The 21,923-nt window shown below is 39.0% G+C and overlaps 2 protein-coding genes across 2 annotated transcripts in view; both read left to right on the forward strand.

Moving 5' to 3' along the window:
- Nucleotides 1-757: 757 nt before the first annotated feature.
- rhobtb2a (Rho related BTB domain containing 2a) lies at nucleotides 758-7,156 on the forward strand (the record flags this gene model as incomplete). Its single annotated transcript, XM_079222454.1, has 10 exons — nucleotides 758-819; nucleotides 2,568-2,769; nucleotides 2,900-3,003; nucleotides 3,086-3,271; nucleotides 3,372-4,312; nucleotides 4,415-4,533; nucleotides 5,095-5,245; nucleotides 5,349-5,437; nucleotides 6,442-6,547; nucleotides 6,951-7,156. The coding sequence occupies 10 exons, from the start codon at nucleotides 758-760 to the stop codon at nucleotides 7,154-7,156; spliced, it is 2,166 nt and encodes a 721-aa protein (XP_079078580.1).
- Nucleotides 7,157-11,619: 4,463 nt separating this feature from the next.
- The window catches only part of pebp4 (phosphatidylethanolamine binding protein 4), a gene marked incomplete at both ends in the record, with an annotated part of 51,815 nt that continues 41,511 nt past the window's right edge, over nucleotides 11,620-21,923 (forward strand). Inside the window, 4 exons of the mRNA XM_079222885.1 lie at nucleotides 11,620-11,623; nucleotides 11,729-11,889; nucleotides 16,715-16,818; nucleotides 17,110-17,242. Of these exons, the coding sequence (XP_079079011.1) occupies nucleotides 11,620-11,623; nucleotides 11,729-11,889; nucleotides 16,715-16,818; nucleotides 17,110-17,242 (402 nt within the window). The remainder of the gene's footprint in view (nucleotides 11,624-11,728; nucleotides 11,890-16,714; nucleotides 16,819-17,109; nucleotides 17,243-21,923) is intronic.

Raw genomic sequence — 21,923 nt, forward strand, 5'->3', positions numbered from 1 at the left:
TCTGATTCAATTTTTATTGAATTTGTGTAATATGTCTGTCACACATGCAACCATTATGTATGTGTAGGCTATACCACACACACACACACACACACACACACACACACACACACACACACACACACACACACACACACACACACACACACACACACACACACACACACACACACACACACACAATTAAATAAAAAATTACCTCCAGTCACAATTACATCAACACTGTCAGTTAACATCATTCATGCTGAAATATTGCAGCGCTTAGAACACGTAATTTAACTCAGCCTGAATGCATGAGGATAATGTATTTCATTACAATCACAACATAAACATATTGTAAACTGTCCAAAGAAGTCTATGATCCAGAGTATTTTTAAGGCAGGTACAACAACAAAAACAAGCACTTGGCTGCAGGCGGTCTATCCAGGCTGCTTGGGAGCTTTGGAATGAGATTTGTGCGACTTTAAAGTGGATCAGTGTTTTGTAATGAATGTTTTTTTCCCTCGGTGCCTGCCTATTATTAGCTACGGAGGCCTTACAGTAAGTGGAGGTGGTTCCGTGACGGTCAGGGCTGCAGCGCGGCATCGCACCGACAGGCTTCAGATCAGCGTTCGTATTTTTGGCAATGCAATCGGACTAATCGCACTGATCCAGTTATTTGAAACATTTGCGGTTGGCCGCCTCTTTTCAACACTTGTTCATCTTGCCTTGAAGATGAAGTTAAAACCGAGCTGCCGTCAGGTGCACGCCGCATCCGATGGAGCCCTGCTTTTTATCTCGTTCATCGACCAGCCCGATGCAGCCTTTCCTTATGTTGCGGTAAGAGGGGCGTAACATATTTCCTGCAAAGGAAACAAACTGGTTGTGTATCCTTATCGCTGATTTTTTAATTTATGTTGTTGTTGCGATGGACGCGGAGCCGGATAAACAGGCTCAAGAGTCAGTGACGGCGTGTTACATAAGATGTAATGCAGCAGAGCCTCATGACTAGTGTCTCGGTGGTGGTGGTGGGACTGTTCGGTCCTTCTGGTAGGATATGCACAATTGTATCATCTTTGCGGTCGATGATCATTTAAGATGCAAGCTTATTAAATGGTGATTTGATTTGGAGGATATACTAAAAGCTGGTGTACGGATTATTAGAGTATCTGGAAATAAAAAGATATATGAATTAGTTCGGGAGTTGCGCAGTGTAGACTGTAACCGGAAAGGGCATATGCATGAGCAATATTAGAGGCGGTGTTTCTCTGTAATATGCAGACAGGCCTAGTTTAAGGTCAGCCTGGCAGATGCTTTTATATATAGCCTAAATAGAGGTGAGACCTAACCTATAGGGAGGCAGATCGGGCAGTCAACAAAAGGCTGATTTTATGAATGGCTGCAAACGTCAGGAGAAATCATAGTAACCCGTAATAGTGACACATCAAAATGTGAAATCCTGCTTCAAGAAAAAAACATGTTTCTTAATGTCATCATAGATAACCAGAAATGTGACTTTAGTGTAGGTACCAGTGGTGATGCTTTAAGAAGGGGGGCAGCTTTCTTTAAAGCAGGTCCTTGAGGTTGAGGCAGAGGGACAAGAACAATGAGCATCTGACCTCATTCATAAGAAGTTTGCCCTATTTGAGAATTGAATGATTCCTCTGATCAAAAGCTGTCATTTCCTGGGCAGTAAGTATTTCAAGGGGAACGATGCTGGGACAAAACTTAGATGGAGCATATAGTGACTAAAGATCTAAGATATGACAAACATTGTACATGACACACCCCAGAGTGTATGCCTGTGTGCTGTGGTGGCACAGCTTGGAACTTAAATCAGGCAACAACACTTGCAGTTATAACTATCACGTTTATATGCTGCTGTTTTTCAAGACTAACGACAAAACATGACCGTGATCATGATTTTACTGATATAGGCTGTGACAAACCGAGACACAGGCTGCAGTTCCCTTGGAAACCATTGCAGCTACCTAAATTATCCACCATTTTCAAGAGACAGAAACAGTCTATTTACCTATTCCGTCCATTTCATTTATTGAAGGCGGATTTGTTCATGTCATATCTTAAGTATACTCATTGAAATAGACAGGGTCATCTACCCTGTGATGATTTAAGCTACTAAAAGCTTTACGGTAAGCATGGTTGGCAATAGAGTAAGAATTGTATCAGCCTTTATTTACCCATAGTGGACAAGCAAAGCATTATTGTTTTGGAACTGAATGTGCATTTCTTTACAATTGAACTAAAATGTAGAAAATGTTTATTATTTGTCAGTAAAGGTCGAGTTGCAAACTCTAAGGATTCCCAAAAACATCCTTCCCCTTTTTGGTTAGCTTGTCCCTTTAACAAACTATTCTATATCAGGAGCAAGAACAGGGAACTTGTGAATGGGCACAGGGAAGTCACGAGACCATTCATTGATAGCTCTGTAGGCAGAGCGAGCAGTGCAGATGAGGAGTAGTCAGTGTCTAATATCCCTATTGATCCATATTCCTGTACTGTTCAGGACAATCGTTTAGGATTTCAGGTGCTGATGCAGCTTTCTTTGCTTCTTTGTATTTTGACAGGTCCCAGCAGACAGATTCTGATATGGACTATGAGAGGCCTAACGTTGAAACTATCAAGTGTGTGGTGGTGGGAGACAATGCAGTCGGAAAGACACGCCTTATCTGCGCCCGGGCCTGCAATGCTACACTGACTCAGTACCAGTTACTCGCTACACATGTGCCCACAGTCTGGGCAATTGACCAGTACAGAGTATGCCAGGAGGTAAGTGTGACAGCGCATGACTTTTTAAGATTGAAATCTCTGGTCATTCAAAATCTATACACAAATAAAACAAAGCATTCACACTTGTGAATGACAGGAATTAAATATCCCTGAATGTGTCTCTTATTAGGTATTGGAGCGCTCCAGAGATGTGGTGGATGAAGTCAGTGTGTCCCTTCGTCTCTGGGATACTTTTGGAGACCATCATAAGGATCGCCGTTTTGCATACGGCAGGTAAGATATTGTCAAATTCAATGTAAGTCTACCAATGCATGATTTTGGTGCTAAGTACATGTCTCCTGCATCTTTGCTTCAGGTCTGATGTGGTGGTACTGTGCTTCTCAATCGCCAACCCCAACTCTCTTTACCACGTGAAGACCATGTGGTACCCTGAGATCAAGCACTTCTGCCCCCGTGCTCCTGTCATCTTGGTTGGCTGTCAGCTGGACCTGCGCTATGCAGACCTGGATGCAGTGAACAGGGCACGGAGGCCCTTAGCTAGGTAGTGGGAACTTATGTTTGAACGAAACTCAAAGAGATTGTTTGAGATTTACTCTTTTCTATTGCCAAAATTGTCTCTGATATATTTTCTTGTCTTTCAGACCCATTAAATCCAATGAGATTCTTCCTCCAGAGAGAGGCCGGGAGGTGGCCAAAGAGTTGGGAGTGCCATATTATGAAACCAGTGTTGTTGCTCAATTTGGAGTCAAGGACGTCTTTGATAATGCTATCCGCGCTGCGCTCATCTCACGCCGACACCTGCAGTTTTGGAAATCTCACCTCAGAAATGTTCAGCGGCCTCTCCTTCAGGCGCCCTTCCTGCCACCAAAACCTCCCCCGCCTATAATCACTGTGCCTCCTCCCCCAACCACCACAGAGGAGCATCCTGTCGGTCTTCTGGAGGACCCACACTGTGCTGATGTCATCCTGGTCCTGCAGGAGCGACAGAAAATATTTGCACACAAGATATACTTGGCGACTTCCTCTTCCAAGTTCTATGACCTCTTTATAATGGACACTCATAATGAGGAGACTGAAAGGCCCTCTCGTGGCCCTCTCTCTGGCAGAGAGCTGCTGATGCGTGCTGCTAGCTTTGATGTTTGCGAACTCAGCGACGATGGCGACAGGGCCAACCTGAGGGCATGCACTAGTGATGGGACCTTGAAAGACTCTGATGGGGCCCGCCGAGGCCGACTACTGTCTTCATGGAGCCGAGCCTTCGTCAGTATCCAGGAGGAGCTGGTAGATGACCCTGTCACATACAGCCCCAGGCCCATTACTGTAGTGCACATGGACCAGTCCATGCAGCTCGGTCCTTTTCGAGCAGTCCTTCGCTACCTGTACACGGGTCAGCTAGATGAGAATGAGAAAGAGCTAATGCACATTGCACACATTGCTGAGCTGCTGGAGGTCTTTGACCTGCGGATGATGGTGGCAAACATACTCAACAATGAAGCCTTCATGAACCAAGAAATCACCAAAGCCTTCCATGTACGGCGCACAAACAGAGTCAAAGAGTGTTTGGCCAAAGGCACCTTTTCTGGTGAGTGGAAATAATTAATCAGCAATTGCTCAGGTGTTCTGCTTGAAATAGTGGATGCAGGTGTAAGTAATGTGTTATCTGTGTCTCACCTCCATATTATAGATGTAGTATTCAAGCTAGATGATGGGACCATCATGGCCCACAAGCCTTTACTCATCTCTAGTTGTGATTGGATGGCAGCTATGTTTGGTGGGCCTTTTGTGGAGAGCTGTACCAAAGAGGTAAGTAAGTCAAACAACATCACTGGTTTGTTGGGATGTGAAATCAGACCAACAGAGCTCAAGAACACACCAAAGTCAATACTGGGAAGGACATTTATTCCATGTTGCTCGTAATTGCATTCGTATTGCCAGTTGGGGTAACGTCATTACATGAGCTGACCCAGGTAGAGCGCCAATGAGCTCTGTAGCCTGCGTACAAAGAATAATTAAATTAATGGATTGCAAGTCTGTCTTAATACAATTACACAGGCTTCTGGGATCCAAATATACTGTAGTTCTGTGAACTCCGTTAGTTGTTCTACCTTAAGAGAAAATAATACTACTGAAAGATAGTTCAAACATGGTAGTTTGAGATTTAGATGCACTTTCTGCCACTGCAACTGAAGTTCAACTGAAAAAAGTGAATCCCGATTTTGATAACAATTAAGATTTTCTTTAATTTTATCTTCATTATATCATCAAAATAAAAGTAGATTTCTTCTTGTTTTTCAAAAAAAATGTAAAATACTGGAAAATGATTGGGCCTGTAAGTCCTGACTGTCACATGTTCCTGTTTCTAAGGTGCTGTTTCCAAACACAACTCGCAGCTGTATGAGGGCTGTGCTAGAATATCTCTACACAGGCCGGTTTTGTTCTCGGACTGACCTGGACGCAATGGAGCTCATTGTTCTTGCCAATCGTCTTTGCCTCCCTCACTTGGTTGCACTTACAGGTACTACATTTGGAATAGTTATATACCCTGTAAACCACAGGATTGTATTACACAAAGCCATTGTGGTATTGTAAACAGTGACTAGCTTCTATGTTTCTTTCAGAGCTCTACACAGTAACAGTATTCACGGAGGCAGCGATGATGGGGACTGACATTGATGGAGATGTGCTTGTGTATTTGGACATGGCCCAGGTAGTGTGACCTGTCAATCATCAGTAAACATGGATGACACTGAAAGCTCTTATATAAGGCTTTGGCAAATTGGAATTTTATTGATGAGGGCATTTCTCAGGGAGAGCTGCTCTGGAGGCTGAAATAATCTTTACTCCTCAAAGGTGGAGCCAAAGAAACTCTTTCAGAGTGCAAGTCAGCTATTTGGCATAATGAATGGCACCAGATCTTTGGGTCAGTGGGCATTTATTGTAGGAGTTACACACAGCACTTTAGCTGATCTCATCATTCAGTTGCATATTTGCTTCACTTCTAACTCTTTAGTGTCATATGCAAGGCTGTATTACTGACCGGGCAAAGATGCTCGGGGGCCACATGTTCATTTGATTAATTGATCATTTATTTGGTAATATGTACCACTAAAGCAGAATTATGAGCTATAAATTGAGAAGGGAGAGGTTTTTAATTTCCTGCATTTTTCTATCTAATCTTGAGTGGTGTCCTAAAGAGGAGCCATGTGTGTACTTTCTCAGACAGATGCCATGCTAATGCCAGCATGCTAAAATTAGCATGCAGATGCTAGTATGAAGGTTAAAGTATCACTGAAGCTCCCAAGTGCAGCTGATGAGCAACACCTTAAATTAATTCAATACATCTAACAAAGAACAGCTGCAGCTTACAGTATAGTAGGATCCCATAAATTAACTACTGCAGCTGAAGTTGATGGTTAAAGAAACTCTCAGAGAATGTAGAGAGCCAAGTCTGACCAAGAAGATGTAAGCATGGCAATCTGAACTCGAGGTCACCCAAAATGGCCATTGTACTCTGTGTACACTGTGTCAAATATGAATAAAAGTTTTCATGCATTAATGGATTTTTTTGTCCCGCCTATTTAGATTTAGCTCAAATAATGTTGTGTCTTCACCCAAAGCAACAGCAAAACCCCACAGCGACAACCATGCCTGTCATGAACAAAAACAGTCCGCAAATACAGAAATGACAAATAATGATTTGTATGTTGTCAGTTCCACGGCGCCCAACAGCTCACTGGCTGGTGTCTTCACCACATCTGCACCAACTACAACAGTGTCTGCCGCAAGTTTCCCCGAGAGATGAAGGCCAAGTCTACAGGTAACACACATATATTCATAGTACACTATATTATATGATAGGGACTAGCCAGTTTAGTGTTCAAGAATTCAAGAATTACAATCAATAATACAGTAGGCCTATACAATAGCTTCTTAAGTTACTTTTTCCTTCATGAATGTTGTTATTTTTGCTGTTGTTGTTACATGATTGAGGCTGTGTTTGTATATTCAAATATAGTTTTAGCCATTAAAAACTTAAAGATTTCTTCCTCTGAATTGTACAATTATTATCGTGAAAAATATGCATATATCACAAATATTTCTTCCATCTTACTTATTTGTACTGCAATTTCTTATTGTGACCGTGAAATGCAAAAACTAATGTGGGGAAATGGACTCTTGAAATTCCTACTAAATTTCTAAAACAGATTATTCTGATGCAGAAAACCAAGAATACTTTGAGAAACATCGCTGGCCACCTGTGTGGTATCTGAAAGAGGACGACCACTACCAAAGAGCGCGCAAAGAGCGTGACAAGGAGGACTACCTGTACCAGAGACGGCAATGTAAACGCAAGTGGCTCTTCTGGAACATTCCTTCCTCCCCTAACTCAAACTCTCCTTCTTCTGGCTCATCCGCTGTCATTTGACCAAGTGGTAAGGCCAGGTCTACTCTGAAGTACATCAGCGTGGATGCGAGTTGGAAAAGATACAATCGAAGATAAGCACCACTGGCTATGTATGGCCCAATTATTCAGGCACACAGTCTCTCCTCCTGTTTGTTTGCCACTGCAGTCAAATTCCTCCAGGTCTGCAAGCTCAGCTCAATCTGGTGGTTCAAATATTGAGTTTTGTTCCTTCTATTTTTAGCTTGGTGTACACAAGACTCAAACCTCAGTGATGTGAACCTCACTCACAAATGGCACAGTGTAATTGGCGCAAATAACAATTCATATTGATTGTTCTATGTTTTAAAAATAGGACTCTGCTGGCACAGAACTTTCCACGTATGATTATAATGATCAGAATCACAATCAGCTATATTTTATGCGTACGCATAAAAGGAATTTGTTTTTTTCCTTTGCTCTCAACGTACATAAATATCATCAAATAACCTGAACTGATAACCAAGTGCTGCTTATCAGCTCCAACAACCAGCAATTAAACACAGAACTTCTCAGTCTCAGAGAAATAACACTTTGCCCTTAAGTATTTGTACAATCTACCCAACTATGTGTACAGTATGATCTTGTCAACAGGATGTAACGATAGTATCGCCTGCAAGGAATCAATGATTGAAGTAGTTCACTCTAACCATCCAGCTTTCTATCGTAAAAGCATAAGGAAAATTACTAGCAAGTTCCACTCCTGTTTATTTGTGTACAGTCATTCCATTTGTAATGGTTTGTGTATGGCTTGCACAGCTAAAAGTGATGTGAGTGTGGACACGCTCAGCATTATCGTATTGTGATCTTGTGATTTGTGGCCTCTTGTCAAAAAAGGCCTTTTGTTTACATTAATGCATTCGGTGTCCTGAGACATAAGAGTTCCCAAATCAAGAAAAATACCTTTATTTTTCTGTAAAATGTCAGCAAAAACCAACCAGATCCCTATTATTTCCCATGTGTTGCTTGATGATGCTTGTTAGCACACATGTTTCCTGAGTCCTGAGTTTCATAATACCGTCAGCTTGATTACTGTCATCCTGAAAACACAAGAATCACCTCAGAGCCAATAGCAGCATTCCTGAGCTGAAGTGACCACGCGTTCATCATGTGCACCATCCCTCTGTGATGGTGTGTTTCACGTATCTGACACTGGTAGTGATTTGGCCTTTAGAGATTTTTCTTCGCCCCCTGACTGTCTGCAAGCGACTGTGTGACACTAGATGCAGGAGGCTTCCTCATGCCTGTGTGAAGTCATTCCTACTCTTCTACACATCTCAAGCACCTTTTGGATTCTTCTCCACAGAGACACACACAAGAACATCCAGTAGCGGTATACTGGTAAACGGCACTAAAGACAGTATGGTATCATCATGGCATGCTGCGGCTGCAGACCATGATATTTAAAATGTTTGAAAAAAAAGGTTGAGGTCAAATCATTTTTATTGATTTGTTTTGCTCACATCACAATCTATGTTTAAAGATAGTCATCTGCTGTTGTACTTGATTGTGTGATGGACTGCAATGTTATTTGGATAAGCATTGTACTCAGTGAAGATTGGGTAATGTTGTAAATTGTACAAAATATCATATGAACCGCAATCAACTTGCATCACGGATGTGCTGTTACCTAATATCTTGCACTGCAGGCAGTGAGCAGAATTGTACAGTATTACTGGGTAATACATATAGTGAATATAGAATTTACTTGCATTTAGTTACTGTGCAGCTACAAACTGTTGTTGAAAATACCTGAATATTGTGCTGACCTCCATTTACATCTATGATATACTGCAGAATACATGCAAATTACAGGCAGTTCAGGCAAGTAGTTGACTAATAGTAAAATAAGGTTACAGCGTAAGGTACAGTAAATACATGTTTATATAAATTACATGTTGGTACATCCATAAAACACGTCATTGTTATAAAAAAAAGTCTTATGGCAGCATATGTTAAAGGAAGGCTAGCTTAATCCTGCATCTGCATGGTTAGACTTTTCCATGCAATTTATGTTGAGACAGATATTAGAGCCCAACAAAGAGCTTAAAACGATGAATTGGTATGAATCAATTAAATGACAAAGTCAGTTTCTGCCGGGAATTACGTTTGACCTATGTACTACACTGCATGAAAAGGTTCGCCAAATTCTCATTTAATGTGTAAGATAGTGATAGAGTAGTGGTGCTGGTGCTCTAAGCAGTAGCTTTGAATTGTTCTCAATTACATTAACCTTTCTCTATTGTTAAGTAAACATAATAACTGTAATTTTGAATATTTTAATTGTTCATTTTTTGGCACACATGGTCAGACTTTAAGCTGAAGGATGAGAGCCATCAAAATTATGAATGTTTATATTTATTAGACCATCTGTCTAATAACTAATAATGATCGTTTTCAGACAAAATACAGTATATTCTAATAGTTTAACAGCAGGAGGGTGTATATTGTTATAATTTACCTTGGTGGTGTGATCGATAAGTTTCATAGACATGCATTTCATTCCTCAGTGCATTGCATTTTTCAATGAGTCCTCTGCTGATGTTTTGCATCAACAACACCTCATGCCTTAATGTACAGTGTAGTGTATGGAATCAAATGTTTAGTAGTTTTGCTGTGGTCACTGGTCTGTTTGCTCTATATTTAGTTACCATGGTGCTCTCTAGGCTGTGTGTGTATCTGTAAAATGTACATCATCTTTACATATTTGGGATGTAAAGCAATCAATGTGTGATCGATGCGATGTGCTTTAGTTTGAACACTGCGGAGGGTTTATGCCCTTTTAAAGCTGTAAACACAAAACTAAAACTAATTAAAGACTCAGACCACCAAGGCCACTAACATAATGACAAACATAGATTTCTGACATTTATCATGAAATGAATGCAGGGATTTCAAATCTGTTCCATTATTTTAAAGTGGCTTTATGCTAATTATCTCCAATTTTGGAGTCTGTATAATTACAAAATGATGAGACAGGGTGGAAATTGGAAGTGAGATTGTAACTCAAACATGTAAATATAAATTATAGGATGACTTGCAATTCAAACTTAACATAGCAATTGCTACAAGCTATTGCATAGTTTAACATATACAATGTTTTTTTACTATGCATATTGAAATGTCTGACTTTGAAATTACAAACTTGCACTGCTTTGTAGCACCAGGTTCTATTCAAATTACATTGGATGGTATAGAAACCTCATTATTAGATATGTAGACAACATCAGGAAAAAAAAATTGATTATAAATTACAAAGAAGTTGTCACTGGAGCTCTTTTCCATATGTTTGGGTGCTAATTTCACGCTGCAGAGAAGCACAAACCAAAGGGAGCTTTAGCAGCACCAGGAATATATTATATGCTGCACAATCACTTCTGCATAGTTTAAGAGGCCTTGTTCAGAAATGGTTAAAAATAAAATAATTAAAAAACAAAACAATTATTGAAAAGAAAAAAAATTTAATGTTTTCTCAGTATTCAAAACCTGGATGACATTTTCTTTCGTCATCGGGTATTTTTGTTCTGAAGACCTGTTTTTATTGTTTAGGAGCTGTCAATCTGAAACCCTGTAGCATGTGTTCTTGAAAATGTGTAAATACTATTTACTAAATAAAAAAAAGAGCAGCGTGTGCAGTGTTTAAAACAAAACAAAATAACTTTTTGTCTTGCTTTTTTCAAAGCCCTCTTGGCGACTTTTTTGTCAAAAGCGACTAGCGACAAATCTAGCGACTTTGTATGGTGTTACTGGAGACGTTTCTGGTGTCTTGGAGACTGATGTGAAAGCACGTTTTGTTCTGCAGTTACTGTCCTCAACAAGCAGCGGGTGCTGCCGTGAGCAGTCTCAGTTTCACAGGAGCCGCGCGCAGCAGTCCAGCTGCATTCAGAGAAGAGAGGAGACTTCACTCCGCGTCTAGAGAGTGAACATTAATCGCGCATGCGCAAAGCCGCCACTGATCCCTGGCTTACAGAGCAGGATGTAAATGCGTGTATGTGTAACATTGTTGAAAACGTTCTGGTTAAATTAATGGGAAATGTTCTAATGGTCATTTTTCATTTGCACACACCCCATGAAGCTTGATCTGCAGTATGAAGTAATTTATCAGTCCCATTTTTATCATTTTGGTGAAAGGTGTGACAGACCACATTTCTACTCAAAAAACGATAATACAAAATATGGTTTTGGACATTTATTTACATGTATCTACCATTTTATTCATATATTTCACTGCTTATGGGAACCCAAAACCTTTGGTAAACCAATTTCAACCACCAAAACAGTCCGTTCACATGAGTAAAGGTATGTTTTCACAAGAGATATGAAGAATTTCAAAAATCAATCAATATTTCAGATTTATGGCCATATTATCTCTTTACACTTGTGCCTTAGAACAATGGTGCCTCATTGTATAGATAGCTGAGATTGTTCTGCATTTTTTGATTTAACACATGGGTACATATCTCATATGCAAGTGCCTTTAAAAGATGAATTTAAGAAATTATGTAAAATCGAGAATAGGCCTAAGGCCCTGAAGGGTTAAGGGCTCTCTGGGCGAAGGGCTCGACAGTCAGAGGGGCAAAGGTATCCTGCGACGTTGGAGCGTCCCTTCTCTGGTGGATGTGTCATCACACCCAAATGAGGAGGACGACGCTGATGCTTCCCTCGAGGGCGACATCAACACCATCAACCACAAAGAACAAGAAAATGCATGGATCAAAGTAGACTAGTAAAAATTATTGTGATACTTGAACAAACTGTGTTTTTTAACCAAGAATGTGTCACAATTAAAATAATCTGTGAAGAAATACCCAATGTATTAATTGTCTTAATATGTATGTTTAAAATTAATTTAAGTGATTTTTCAGCGCTTTCACTTTTCATTCATGAGGATATAGTATTTTGTAAGCACATATGTTTAGTTGAAAACTGATAGTGAGAGAGCACAGACATCATTTTCGGTACTTTAAAGTGGTTCGTAATCCACTTCAAATATTCAAGTATTTTGTAATTGTAAAAATAATCTGAATCTGCAATGTAATTAATGTTACCAAATAAGTACAATATTGGCCTCCAAAATGTAGTGGAGTAGCATGAAATGTAATACTTTAATAAAGCAAAATATAAGTACCTCAGAATTGTATTTATGTAAAGAAAAAATATATATAAATAAAAATATACATTTATTTTGTTAAATGTATTCCAGTTGGGGGGTGGGTAATGATTACTTTATTCAATTCTTCGCATCAACATCAACAGTTCAGTAATGTAATTCCAGATAAACAATAACTTAATATCGTATTTTGTGAGATGGTGTGACAGACCACATTTATATTGTAGTTTGTGAGATCAGATATATTCATAGAGAGAAACTATTTAATGTTGATACCATCATAATTGATTTTTCTCTTAACATTCTGCCATCCGGCGGGCATCCTTTACTGTACATTCTATTGTTCACTGTGCCTCTTATTTATAGTTTGGTACGAGTTCGGTACAAGTGTCCTACGATTCTTGTGATTCCAGATGTGCACTCCGTTTCAAGTTCAGACCACCACAGCAGCTACAAACGAGACTTTTGTCAGACAACAACAAACAAACAAATGATAGCAAAAGCCAGACAACTCACCGATGAAGCCTCATATTGATCCATAAATCCATAACATTCCAACAACAACAATGGCGTTGTTACGTCGTAAAGGTACAATAACAAAAATCCCATAAAAGATTTAGTCCAAAACACGTGATTACATCCATAAATATCCACAAACTGGAGTTGCATCATTTCATATCCGCTGGAAGATATGAAAGAATATCTTTTTGTTTTAAGAAGAAAAGCAAGTTTGCATGAGAGCACAGTGGAAAACGGTTCATCAAAATGACCGCTGAAACCTAACGTTTCTAATGAAACGTCACTTGAACCTATAGGAGCTTCATGTCCTGACTGACAGACTACATTACCCAACCAGAAGCTATGTTGAAGTACAGGCTCAACGGGTCTAAACAAGAGGGGGTACACATAATAGGCTCATTCGAGATGAGCCAGTTCTGCGCAGAATCGATCGGCGGCGATCGGCGGGCAATGCATGCCGGTTAGATTTGTGTCCGACTTGCTCCCGACTTGCTCTGACGTCATGCACATGTGATCAACGATACTCTCACGAGATCAAGCCGGCCGTCGATTTCAGAGTCAGGCGCCGAAGTAGCTCTCCACAGACTGCGTGGCCCAGTGCATGATGGGAAACGCCTGGCTTCGATTTGACAGCAAACACCACGTGTTGGAGAAAATCCTTATTTTATGTGTAGTTGTAATACTTTTTGTTGACTATTCATCTCATGTTTGATCTTAAAACATATCTTGTGTGGTTGATAATACAAAATCATATTTATATAACACATGTCAAAATGAGTAGTAATGTATTTCACAGGCAGACATAAAAAGAACAAAGGATGCAGCTACACACACATTTCTACATAAATATATATTGACAAACACATGAATGAATCCAAACGTGATCTGTAAACTACAAGTAGACAAAAGTTCGGAACAAACAGGAAGTCATTTTTTCTGTGACTTCCTGTGTTTACTTTGAAGGCAGCTGAAAACTGTTCGACTTGATTGCAGTTTATTGTCAACGCCTCCAGCTGCGGCCGCCTGCTCTCGTCTAGATTCCAGGCGAGGCGCAGCTCTAACGAATGAGCCTGTTCACAACAGGCTTCAGCTTGATGAGAAGAGATTTCTGCTGACTGAGACTCAGTTTGTCATTGAATTAGCATGAAAATGCATTTATTCTTCAGTTTCTCTGTGTCAGCAATACTGGTAGTAAATAGGAATAGTACCTCTATAAGTTTGCAAGACTATAAGCCTTTTTAAGTAGATATATAGTATATATATATATAGATCATGAATATTTTCAGTCTCAAAATGGAAAAACGCCGAGATATTTCATTCGAAAAACATGTGTACAATGTTCATTTTCTGTGATATTGTTATCTACTTTTGACTTAGACTAGATAAGGCTTCAGGCTATTGTCCCATTGTGTTTTCCAGTCCATAAGTCCCATTTATAGTCATCTATAGGCATCTATTTGCAATGAAATGTTCAGGTGGAAATAAAAACCTAATACCTTAGTGTGTTCAAAATTATACAACTCAGTGTCAGCAGCACTTAACCTGTTGAGCCCTAGATTTATACCCAATTGGGGAACCCTTTTATATCAGGAAAATCAAGAAAAAATCATGGTATAAATCCCTCCCCCCCAAGAAAACAAACATGTTAGGTATCAAATTAAACATAAAAATCAGGGCTACAATAATATATAATCCCGATGTACAACCTCTAAACACAACTCAAACAATAAATAGGATTAGGGGTTAGGGTTATTAGGGTTAGGGCTTAACGGGCTACAGTGATTCTGACTATTGAGGGAAAAAAGCTTCAGTGTTACCTTTCAAAAGAGACCAAGGCCATGCATTTACTCCAAATAGTTAAAGCTTGCAATTTACTTTGGGTATATCTGGATAGGCGTTTCTCTGCACATTTTACAGGAACACTAAGAGGCATTAAAGTTAACTAATTGTTTGATAGCCAGCTAGCATTGAATGACTGCAAAAACCAACCTGGTTAAAACAAATACAAATAAATATACATATATATATATACATATACGGGGAACTGGCACTGACCCCCAGTTCTCTCATAATATGGGGAGAGTCCACACACACAGGAACTCTGTGACAGAGAGGCCGCACCCACCAAGTGGGTGTGAACCAAGCCAATTGGTGTGACAGGCTAGCGCTAATCGCTTGAGCCACCATGCTACTGAAACCACCTTTTAAACGTGACCGTCTCTATACCTTGTATTAATTGAATGACTGCAAAAACCAACCTGGTTAAACCAAATACAAATAAATATACATATATATATATACATATACGGGGAACTGGCACTTCGCCCCAGTTCCCTCATAGCATGGGCATAGGATAGTCCACACACACGTGGAACTCTGTGACAGCAGACGATGGTGTGACAGGCTATCGCAAATCGCTTCAGCCACCATGTTACTGAGTAGGGTAGCTCATAATATCCTATTTATCTTTTTTTTTTTTTTTTATTATTATTGGTTCATGTTGTCATTAGTTGCTTGAGTACTAAAAGACGGAATAAACAAAAAAGACAAACTGCGTAGACTGTAAATTGTAAAATAAAACTCAGAGCTCCTTGTGTCTCCTTGTGTCACGTGACCACGCCGAAATAGGCTCGTGCGCTGCGCAGACGTGGTAGCTGCAGCTCCAACAACCTGCAGCTTAACACAAGCGGACAACTTCTGAGAGATGGTAATGTTTTTCACGAAGTATTAATGTAGCTAACGTTACCCTACGAAGACTGCAGCGTGTATGCAGTGCTGTATTTAATGTCTGCGCTCTCTGTCTCAAGGGACACGTGACCCTTTATAAACCACCTGTTTCGACGTGCAGCGTCTGATACACTGCATGGATTTAAACAAGCTAAAACAAGTGCAGGCTAACTTCCAGATAATAGGAGTGCAAGCGTCACTTCTAAACTTTTATTTTTTTGAGTCAAATGAGAGTCAATTGTCATGTTGTCAGGAAATAAAATAAGCTGACTAAAAGTAATGGCACGAAAGGGCGCTGTTTGCCAAAGGTAGGTCTCGCGTGGCAGGATGTAACGGGAGCCAAATGTTGCTATTACGTTTATTAAGCATTAGCAACACGTAATGCGGTTTTTTTTTCCTAGTGTTCAGATAGTTGAAGTATAATTAAGCATACCAATTAAAATATTGTAATTTAACAGTGACATTTGTCATAAGACCAATGTTGTCAAGTATATTAGGATTCCCCTCGTCACGTGCAGTGCTGCTGATGTGTTGTCAAACCAGTGTAGACAGGGCCAGGTGTCTAAACAAGCTCTGACAGGCCAAGACTACACAGCAGGTGGATTAGAGTCTATATAAATCATATAAACATGTAGATTTCTTTCTTTTTCGGTCATTATATAAGGAAACATGCCTATGTTATTGCTCCAGCATTTCAAATGAGGTTGAGGTTCCCTGCTTTTCTTTGACTTGTATTATATTGCATTCAATAGTATTACATATTGTCATTGTTATTAATTAGTTGGTAATTGTCGTTCAGACTAAGTAACATTTTAAAGAATGGCATCGTTAGCATTGGAAACATTTTTTTGACATCTTGCAAACCAAACAATAACTAAATAATCAGCAAGGTGATTCATTAGTTGTAAGCCTATTAAAGCAGTCTAGAACAAGAAGTTCTAGACCTTCAGTAGAAGTTAAACTTCTACTGAACTAGCAACGACAAGGTAAAATACTGTGACACTCTTCCCAAGCTGTCAGTGTGGACAGGCCTCCTTTGAACTCGACTGTCAGGACGTAATTATCTGTGTCAGTCAGAATATATTATATACAATTTAAATCTATCAGATTGAAACATAAATAAGCAAAACTAATTTGTCTGTTGATAATAATGACTTCTTGACTAACTGAACGCTGCTGTTCTGCAGGCTGTGCCAGGACCGTTGCTGATGTGTTGTGCCTGTGTTTTGGGGTTTTGCCATGTGGAGGCAACACCAGACACCATGAGCTTTCTGGATTCTTCTTTCTATCAGTAAGTAGCCCATAATGCATCAGATAGCTGTGATCATAGTACAATTGTAATGGTGGGTAAACCATACATAAAATAAACATGACAAAGACAGAAGCACTGAAGTTTAATTTGCTCTTATTGTTGCACGTATGCACTTTTTTTTTGCTAATGGCAGTTCTTTAACCTTTTTAAATAAGATGGATATGTTGGATATGTTTATCCCAGGGTGGGCGCCTGTTCACTTTGCCCTCAATTCAGATTATAACAGAAGTGTTTAGAATTAGTTTATTCTTTTATCTCTCTTCAATAAAGTGGTGGGCTGGAGGTCATACATCCACAACTGGATGTTGACAAATGCCTCGTAATTCCAAAGGACCAGAAACTCAGAGAAATGGTCAGCACAGTTTGGAAAGCACCACAAATCTTCTTCTCTGGAGCACACAAGGTAAGAAATGCTTGGGGGCTGTCAAAGTAATCAAATAGTCCTTTTACGTGTGCAGTGATTTTAATTCCTATGGTTTATTAAATAGTTGATATCATTTATATTTTACAACACTATAAACAGATATCCATTGCTATATTGGCATGTCTTTGATACTAAAGCTACATGCTGCATATTTTAGTCTGTTTTAAATATAGCAGGGAATTCCAATCTTTTTGTGTCTGCTTATCATTCCCTTCTGTCTATCAAACAAAAGCAAATTCCTGAGACAAAGGGGTCTGAATTATTTTAGTTGTAGGTTGATTTTTTTTCTTTTTTGTGTAGATCATGTTATGTGGCATTCATGAAAGTGCCTTTTTTTTAAACACTAGAGTGCAGTAATGGGTAAAACCAGCTGCTACTTTACCTCAACAGAACAGGACGATTTTCACAAGAAACATCAAAGATCACAGCATTTTGAAAAATTATAAACATGAAATACAGTTTGAGTAATATTTTAAACATGAGGCTGCTCTCCTGTTTTGGGCTTCTATGCGGACTTGTAATATCTGCATTACCTGTACTGACTACTGATACACTGTTGTAATCTTTGTCACCAGATGGTGGTGCTAGCACTTCATACTTGTAAATCCTTCAATAATCAACAGATAAACCAAAGTGATGTCCTATCCATAGTTTATACTGTTCAGAATGTCACAGGATGTACATTGTAAAGTAGATACTACTGTCATTGAGTAACTGGTTTTGTCTGATAGATCCTTTAATCTCTGTTTCATACTAGAGAAGCTAGTCATTAAATCTTCACCTTTTTAATATGGTGTAATTTCAGTTAGTACATTGAATTGTTGCAGACAGCAGCACACACAGTTGTGCGTGCTTTCGAGTTCTAGTTTATGAATCAGTACTCTTTAGTAGTAACTCATGTTTAATAAGAAAAATACTTACAACTCAAACCTTGATCCTAAGACTGAAATAAATTACTATTTTTTTATTGTTTTTAAAGGATTTGTGTGGAATTGAAACGAAACACAGCAAAACTACAATTTGAAGTTTGAAGGTTTTGTTACAATATTCGGATTAGACATTCATACCATGATTGTGCTAAATATGATGAAAAAGATACACATTGCAATGTCAGAATGATATTTGCTGAAATAAAACAGAGGAAATGATTTTGAGAAGAGAATTACATTAACATTACTGCCCCTAAATTAGTTTTATACCACATAAACTGAAAAGAAAAACATGTTTGGAAAATGGGTCTCCAGTACATGAAGTCTGGCTTTAATGACATGATATGTTTGTAACAAACTTACTCTTGTTTTTATGCCAGATATTAAATTACCACAGAGATTCATTCAGATATCTAGTATTCTTTTATTTATATGTGTTTATTTCAGTGGATCATGCTCTTTTGTGGTTGAGCAACAAATTGAGAGAGACACACAGCTCCCACTACACAGAACCTCTGCTGAAGTTGACAATGAAATTGCTCCAAGCGCACACCAAATCCTATATCTGTAAATTGAAAACTTAAATTGAAAGCCACCTCGATTTAGGAGGTAGTTTATGAATTCCAGAGCTAAGCAGTCTAGCCTGAACATGATCTATTGCCCTTCTCTTGTCCAAACTCCATTTGATCTATGGTCGTATTATCTATAATGCTGTCTTACATGATTCTCTTTTATTGCCGGAATCGGTGTCAGACAGCAAAACAGATTACATGTTGGATTAAATCAATACAAACTTTATTTACTGGGCTTTGAAATGTAATTCTCCATTTCTCCTGACACTTAAGTAAGCACGCACTATTCAAGGATGATCAGTTTGTTGCCTATGGTTCTGTGGTTGGTCTGCTGGTCCACCACGCTTTCTGTCACCGTGCCATGCTGCCAGAGCTGCTGCTATTCTCTGCCACTCATCCCTTGTACCCAGTAGCAAGAATACAGAATAGTGGCCGCTCAGTTTCAAATCCACCCACTGTAACACCCACTTCATTACTGGGACGGCATGCATGCCTGCTGAGTAATTGGAATGGAGCGCAATGGGCAGTAGTCCCATAAACCCGCCTCTAAATAGGTGCTCATAACCAAAAACAAAAGCAAAGGGCCACAGAAACTGCAGATTTATGTGTTCAAACTTCAGAGTAGCGATTCGACACTAAAGCTTATGTGTTAGCAAAACCTGGCATATGTGTTATTGAAGCATTTTTGGAAATCTTAATTATACTCAAAAGCATCAAAAGAAAGTGTAACACGATGGGCTAATAGGACTAAACTATAACATGACTATGAGCAATTAGGCTCACAAAGAAAGTTCATGCAAAGTCGTAATGAGGATTGGAAATCAAACGGACCTGTCCTTATAATTTTCCGGGAGCATGTTTAGCTTTGAAAGACGTGGACTTTCCTTCACTTAGTTTTATGAATGAAATAACGTCTGAACTCTTCAAGGAACAACAGCAGAAATTATAACACTATAACACTAATGGCTGAATGTCCATTTAGCTCTTTTTTTTTTTCTCAGCACCAGTGTTTTTTTTTTTCAATTGTTATCAACGAAGGGAGAGCGCCTGAGTACCCAGCGTCTTTTTTTTAGAGAGCTCCCACTTTTTTGTGCGACCGCTTCGAGCGCTTCTTGTTGAGAATCTCTGAACTTTTCAGAAAGGCGCTGTCAGCGCCAAAGAAATGTTTTGCACTTAAGGATAAATTCATTGTTTCAAGGGGAATGCAATAGATAAGTCTGATTAGAATTTAGTTACACTAAATGTTAAAATACAGTAAATTATCAGAAACACTAATGTAATGAGTTAAACCCAAGCAGAGCAACAAAGGATAACCATCATATTTTAAAATGAGATCTAAAGCTTTTCTTGTCTGTAGTCCTAGTTTTAATGTCCACAATTACAGCGACCTTAGCGATTAATGTCCAAAGGTCAATTCTTGAGATGAAAAACTATACCTTTTGCTTCAGTCTCACAGCCTGACACATCTCTCAGTAAGAACCAGACGTATCAGTTAGCATCCGTCTTTGGAGACACTTGTGGAGATGAGGAGCCAAAGCTGTAGATGGATCAACAAGGTAAATGTCTTCAGTTAGAAAGTTAGAACTGTTAGAACCACTCTCTTGTGTTGTTATACACGGTTTCTCAGAGGTTAGTAAGTCAGCTCACCTTTGGATCACAGAAACAAAACAATGCTTGGAACTGATCATCGTCAAATTTCACTTTTGGTAAAAAAATCCTGATACCCCGAAAGAAGAGTTTTTTGTACGTTCAAACTACGTTTCTGCTGATTATTAATTTGTTTAATTGAGAGAAAGTAGTTTCTAAATCTCAAAAGGATATATTAATTAAGATATTGACTTTTAGTGTCTCAGTTCAAAGTTAATATCTCCTGTAAGTGCCAAAATGCTTTTAGGATTATTAATTTTTTTCACAGAAAGGAAAAGCTATATGAGTTTTTTATGTTGGTGGAAGCTCTTTGGAAAACCCCAAAACTTGGCTACAGGACAGAAAACCTGTCAGATGAAGCTTTGCCTGAAGAAAAGAATAAAAGAACAGTGGAAATTAAGACGATTCCAAAAATAACCAAAGAACTCTGAACTTGAAAGGATTAAAAACGGTGTATATATTTGGCTTCATGGCAGCTCATCCAGGTGTGCTTCTGGCAAAACCAAAAGAACGTTTGAGTGAGTTTCCACCTTTTTAAACCTTTGTGATTAATTAAGCTTTTAATGCAATTTGTGAACAGCCCGATTACAGTTCTTTTAGTTTGAAAATTTTTCACTTTCAATTACATTTTCTCACCATTCACGAATAAGATAAAATCGACTTTATTGTCGCAGTGTGAAATTTGCATTGGACATCATAGTGTCTGCGGTATAAAATCACAGCAAAACAACCTTCATCCATCATAATCCTGTCCTTCAAAAAGTCTGGATTTATCCTGGATGCATTTCCCTGGACATCAGTGCAACATTTAGCAAAAGTACCCCTTTTTGTCAATACAAGGTTATGTCTCTAGCCTTAATTCAAATAACTACATAATTAACATATTTATTTTAGAGGGCAGAGAGTTGGGTTTCATGTGTGTCCATGAGAACATTCTTATATTTGATTTCTCAGCTCACTGACATAAATGTAGGCAACATATTTTTTTTAAATAGTCTTTATTTTGATACGGCCATGCTCATCATTCCTCCATGTAGTCAGTGTAAACAACACAGGCCACAGCTATCTTTACCTCACAGTTTCCACAAGTAGAGACAGTTTTGGAGTTGTTGTCTTTTTTTATTTTTTAGTAAGGACCATAGCCATAGGGCACCTTCTTAGACACGGGGGATTTCAAAGCCTTGTTTTTGGGTAGACATTTCTTGCATCTGGTGGATGGAATGAGGGTTTAAACCATTACTGCGATTAGAGCTGCCTCACTATGATCTCTTGAGCTTGCTTACTGCTGCTAATAGCTGTTTCCTCTCTATTTCCCTCTATCTTTTTCTTTTTCGCTTTCTCTCTCTCTGTGAATGATTTTTATGCTTTGCTAAAACATGTGGGGGCGTTGAGAGAGGATTTAAATGCAACGATCCCCCTCCTCTTTTTTTGGTGAATCTCAGCGTTCTTTTCTGCAAACCTCTGATGACGACAGGGCAGCTTTAAGCCTGGCAGTGCCCACGGCAGGCTGCC

The sequence above is a fragment of the Taurulus bubalis genome (assembly GCF_910589615.1).
Source record: "Taurulus bubalis genome assembly, chromosome: 8".
Lineage (NCBI taxonomy): Eukaryota > Metazoa > Chordata > Actinopteri > Perciformes > Cottidae > Taurulus > Taurulus bubalis.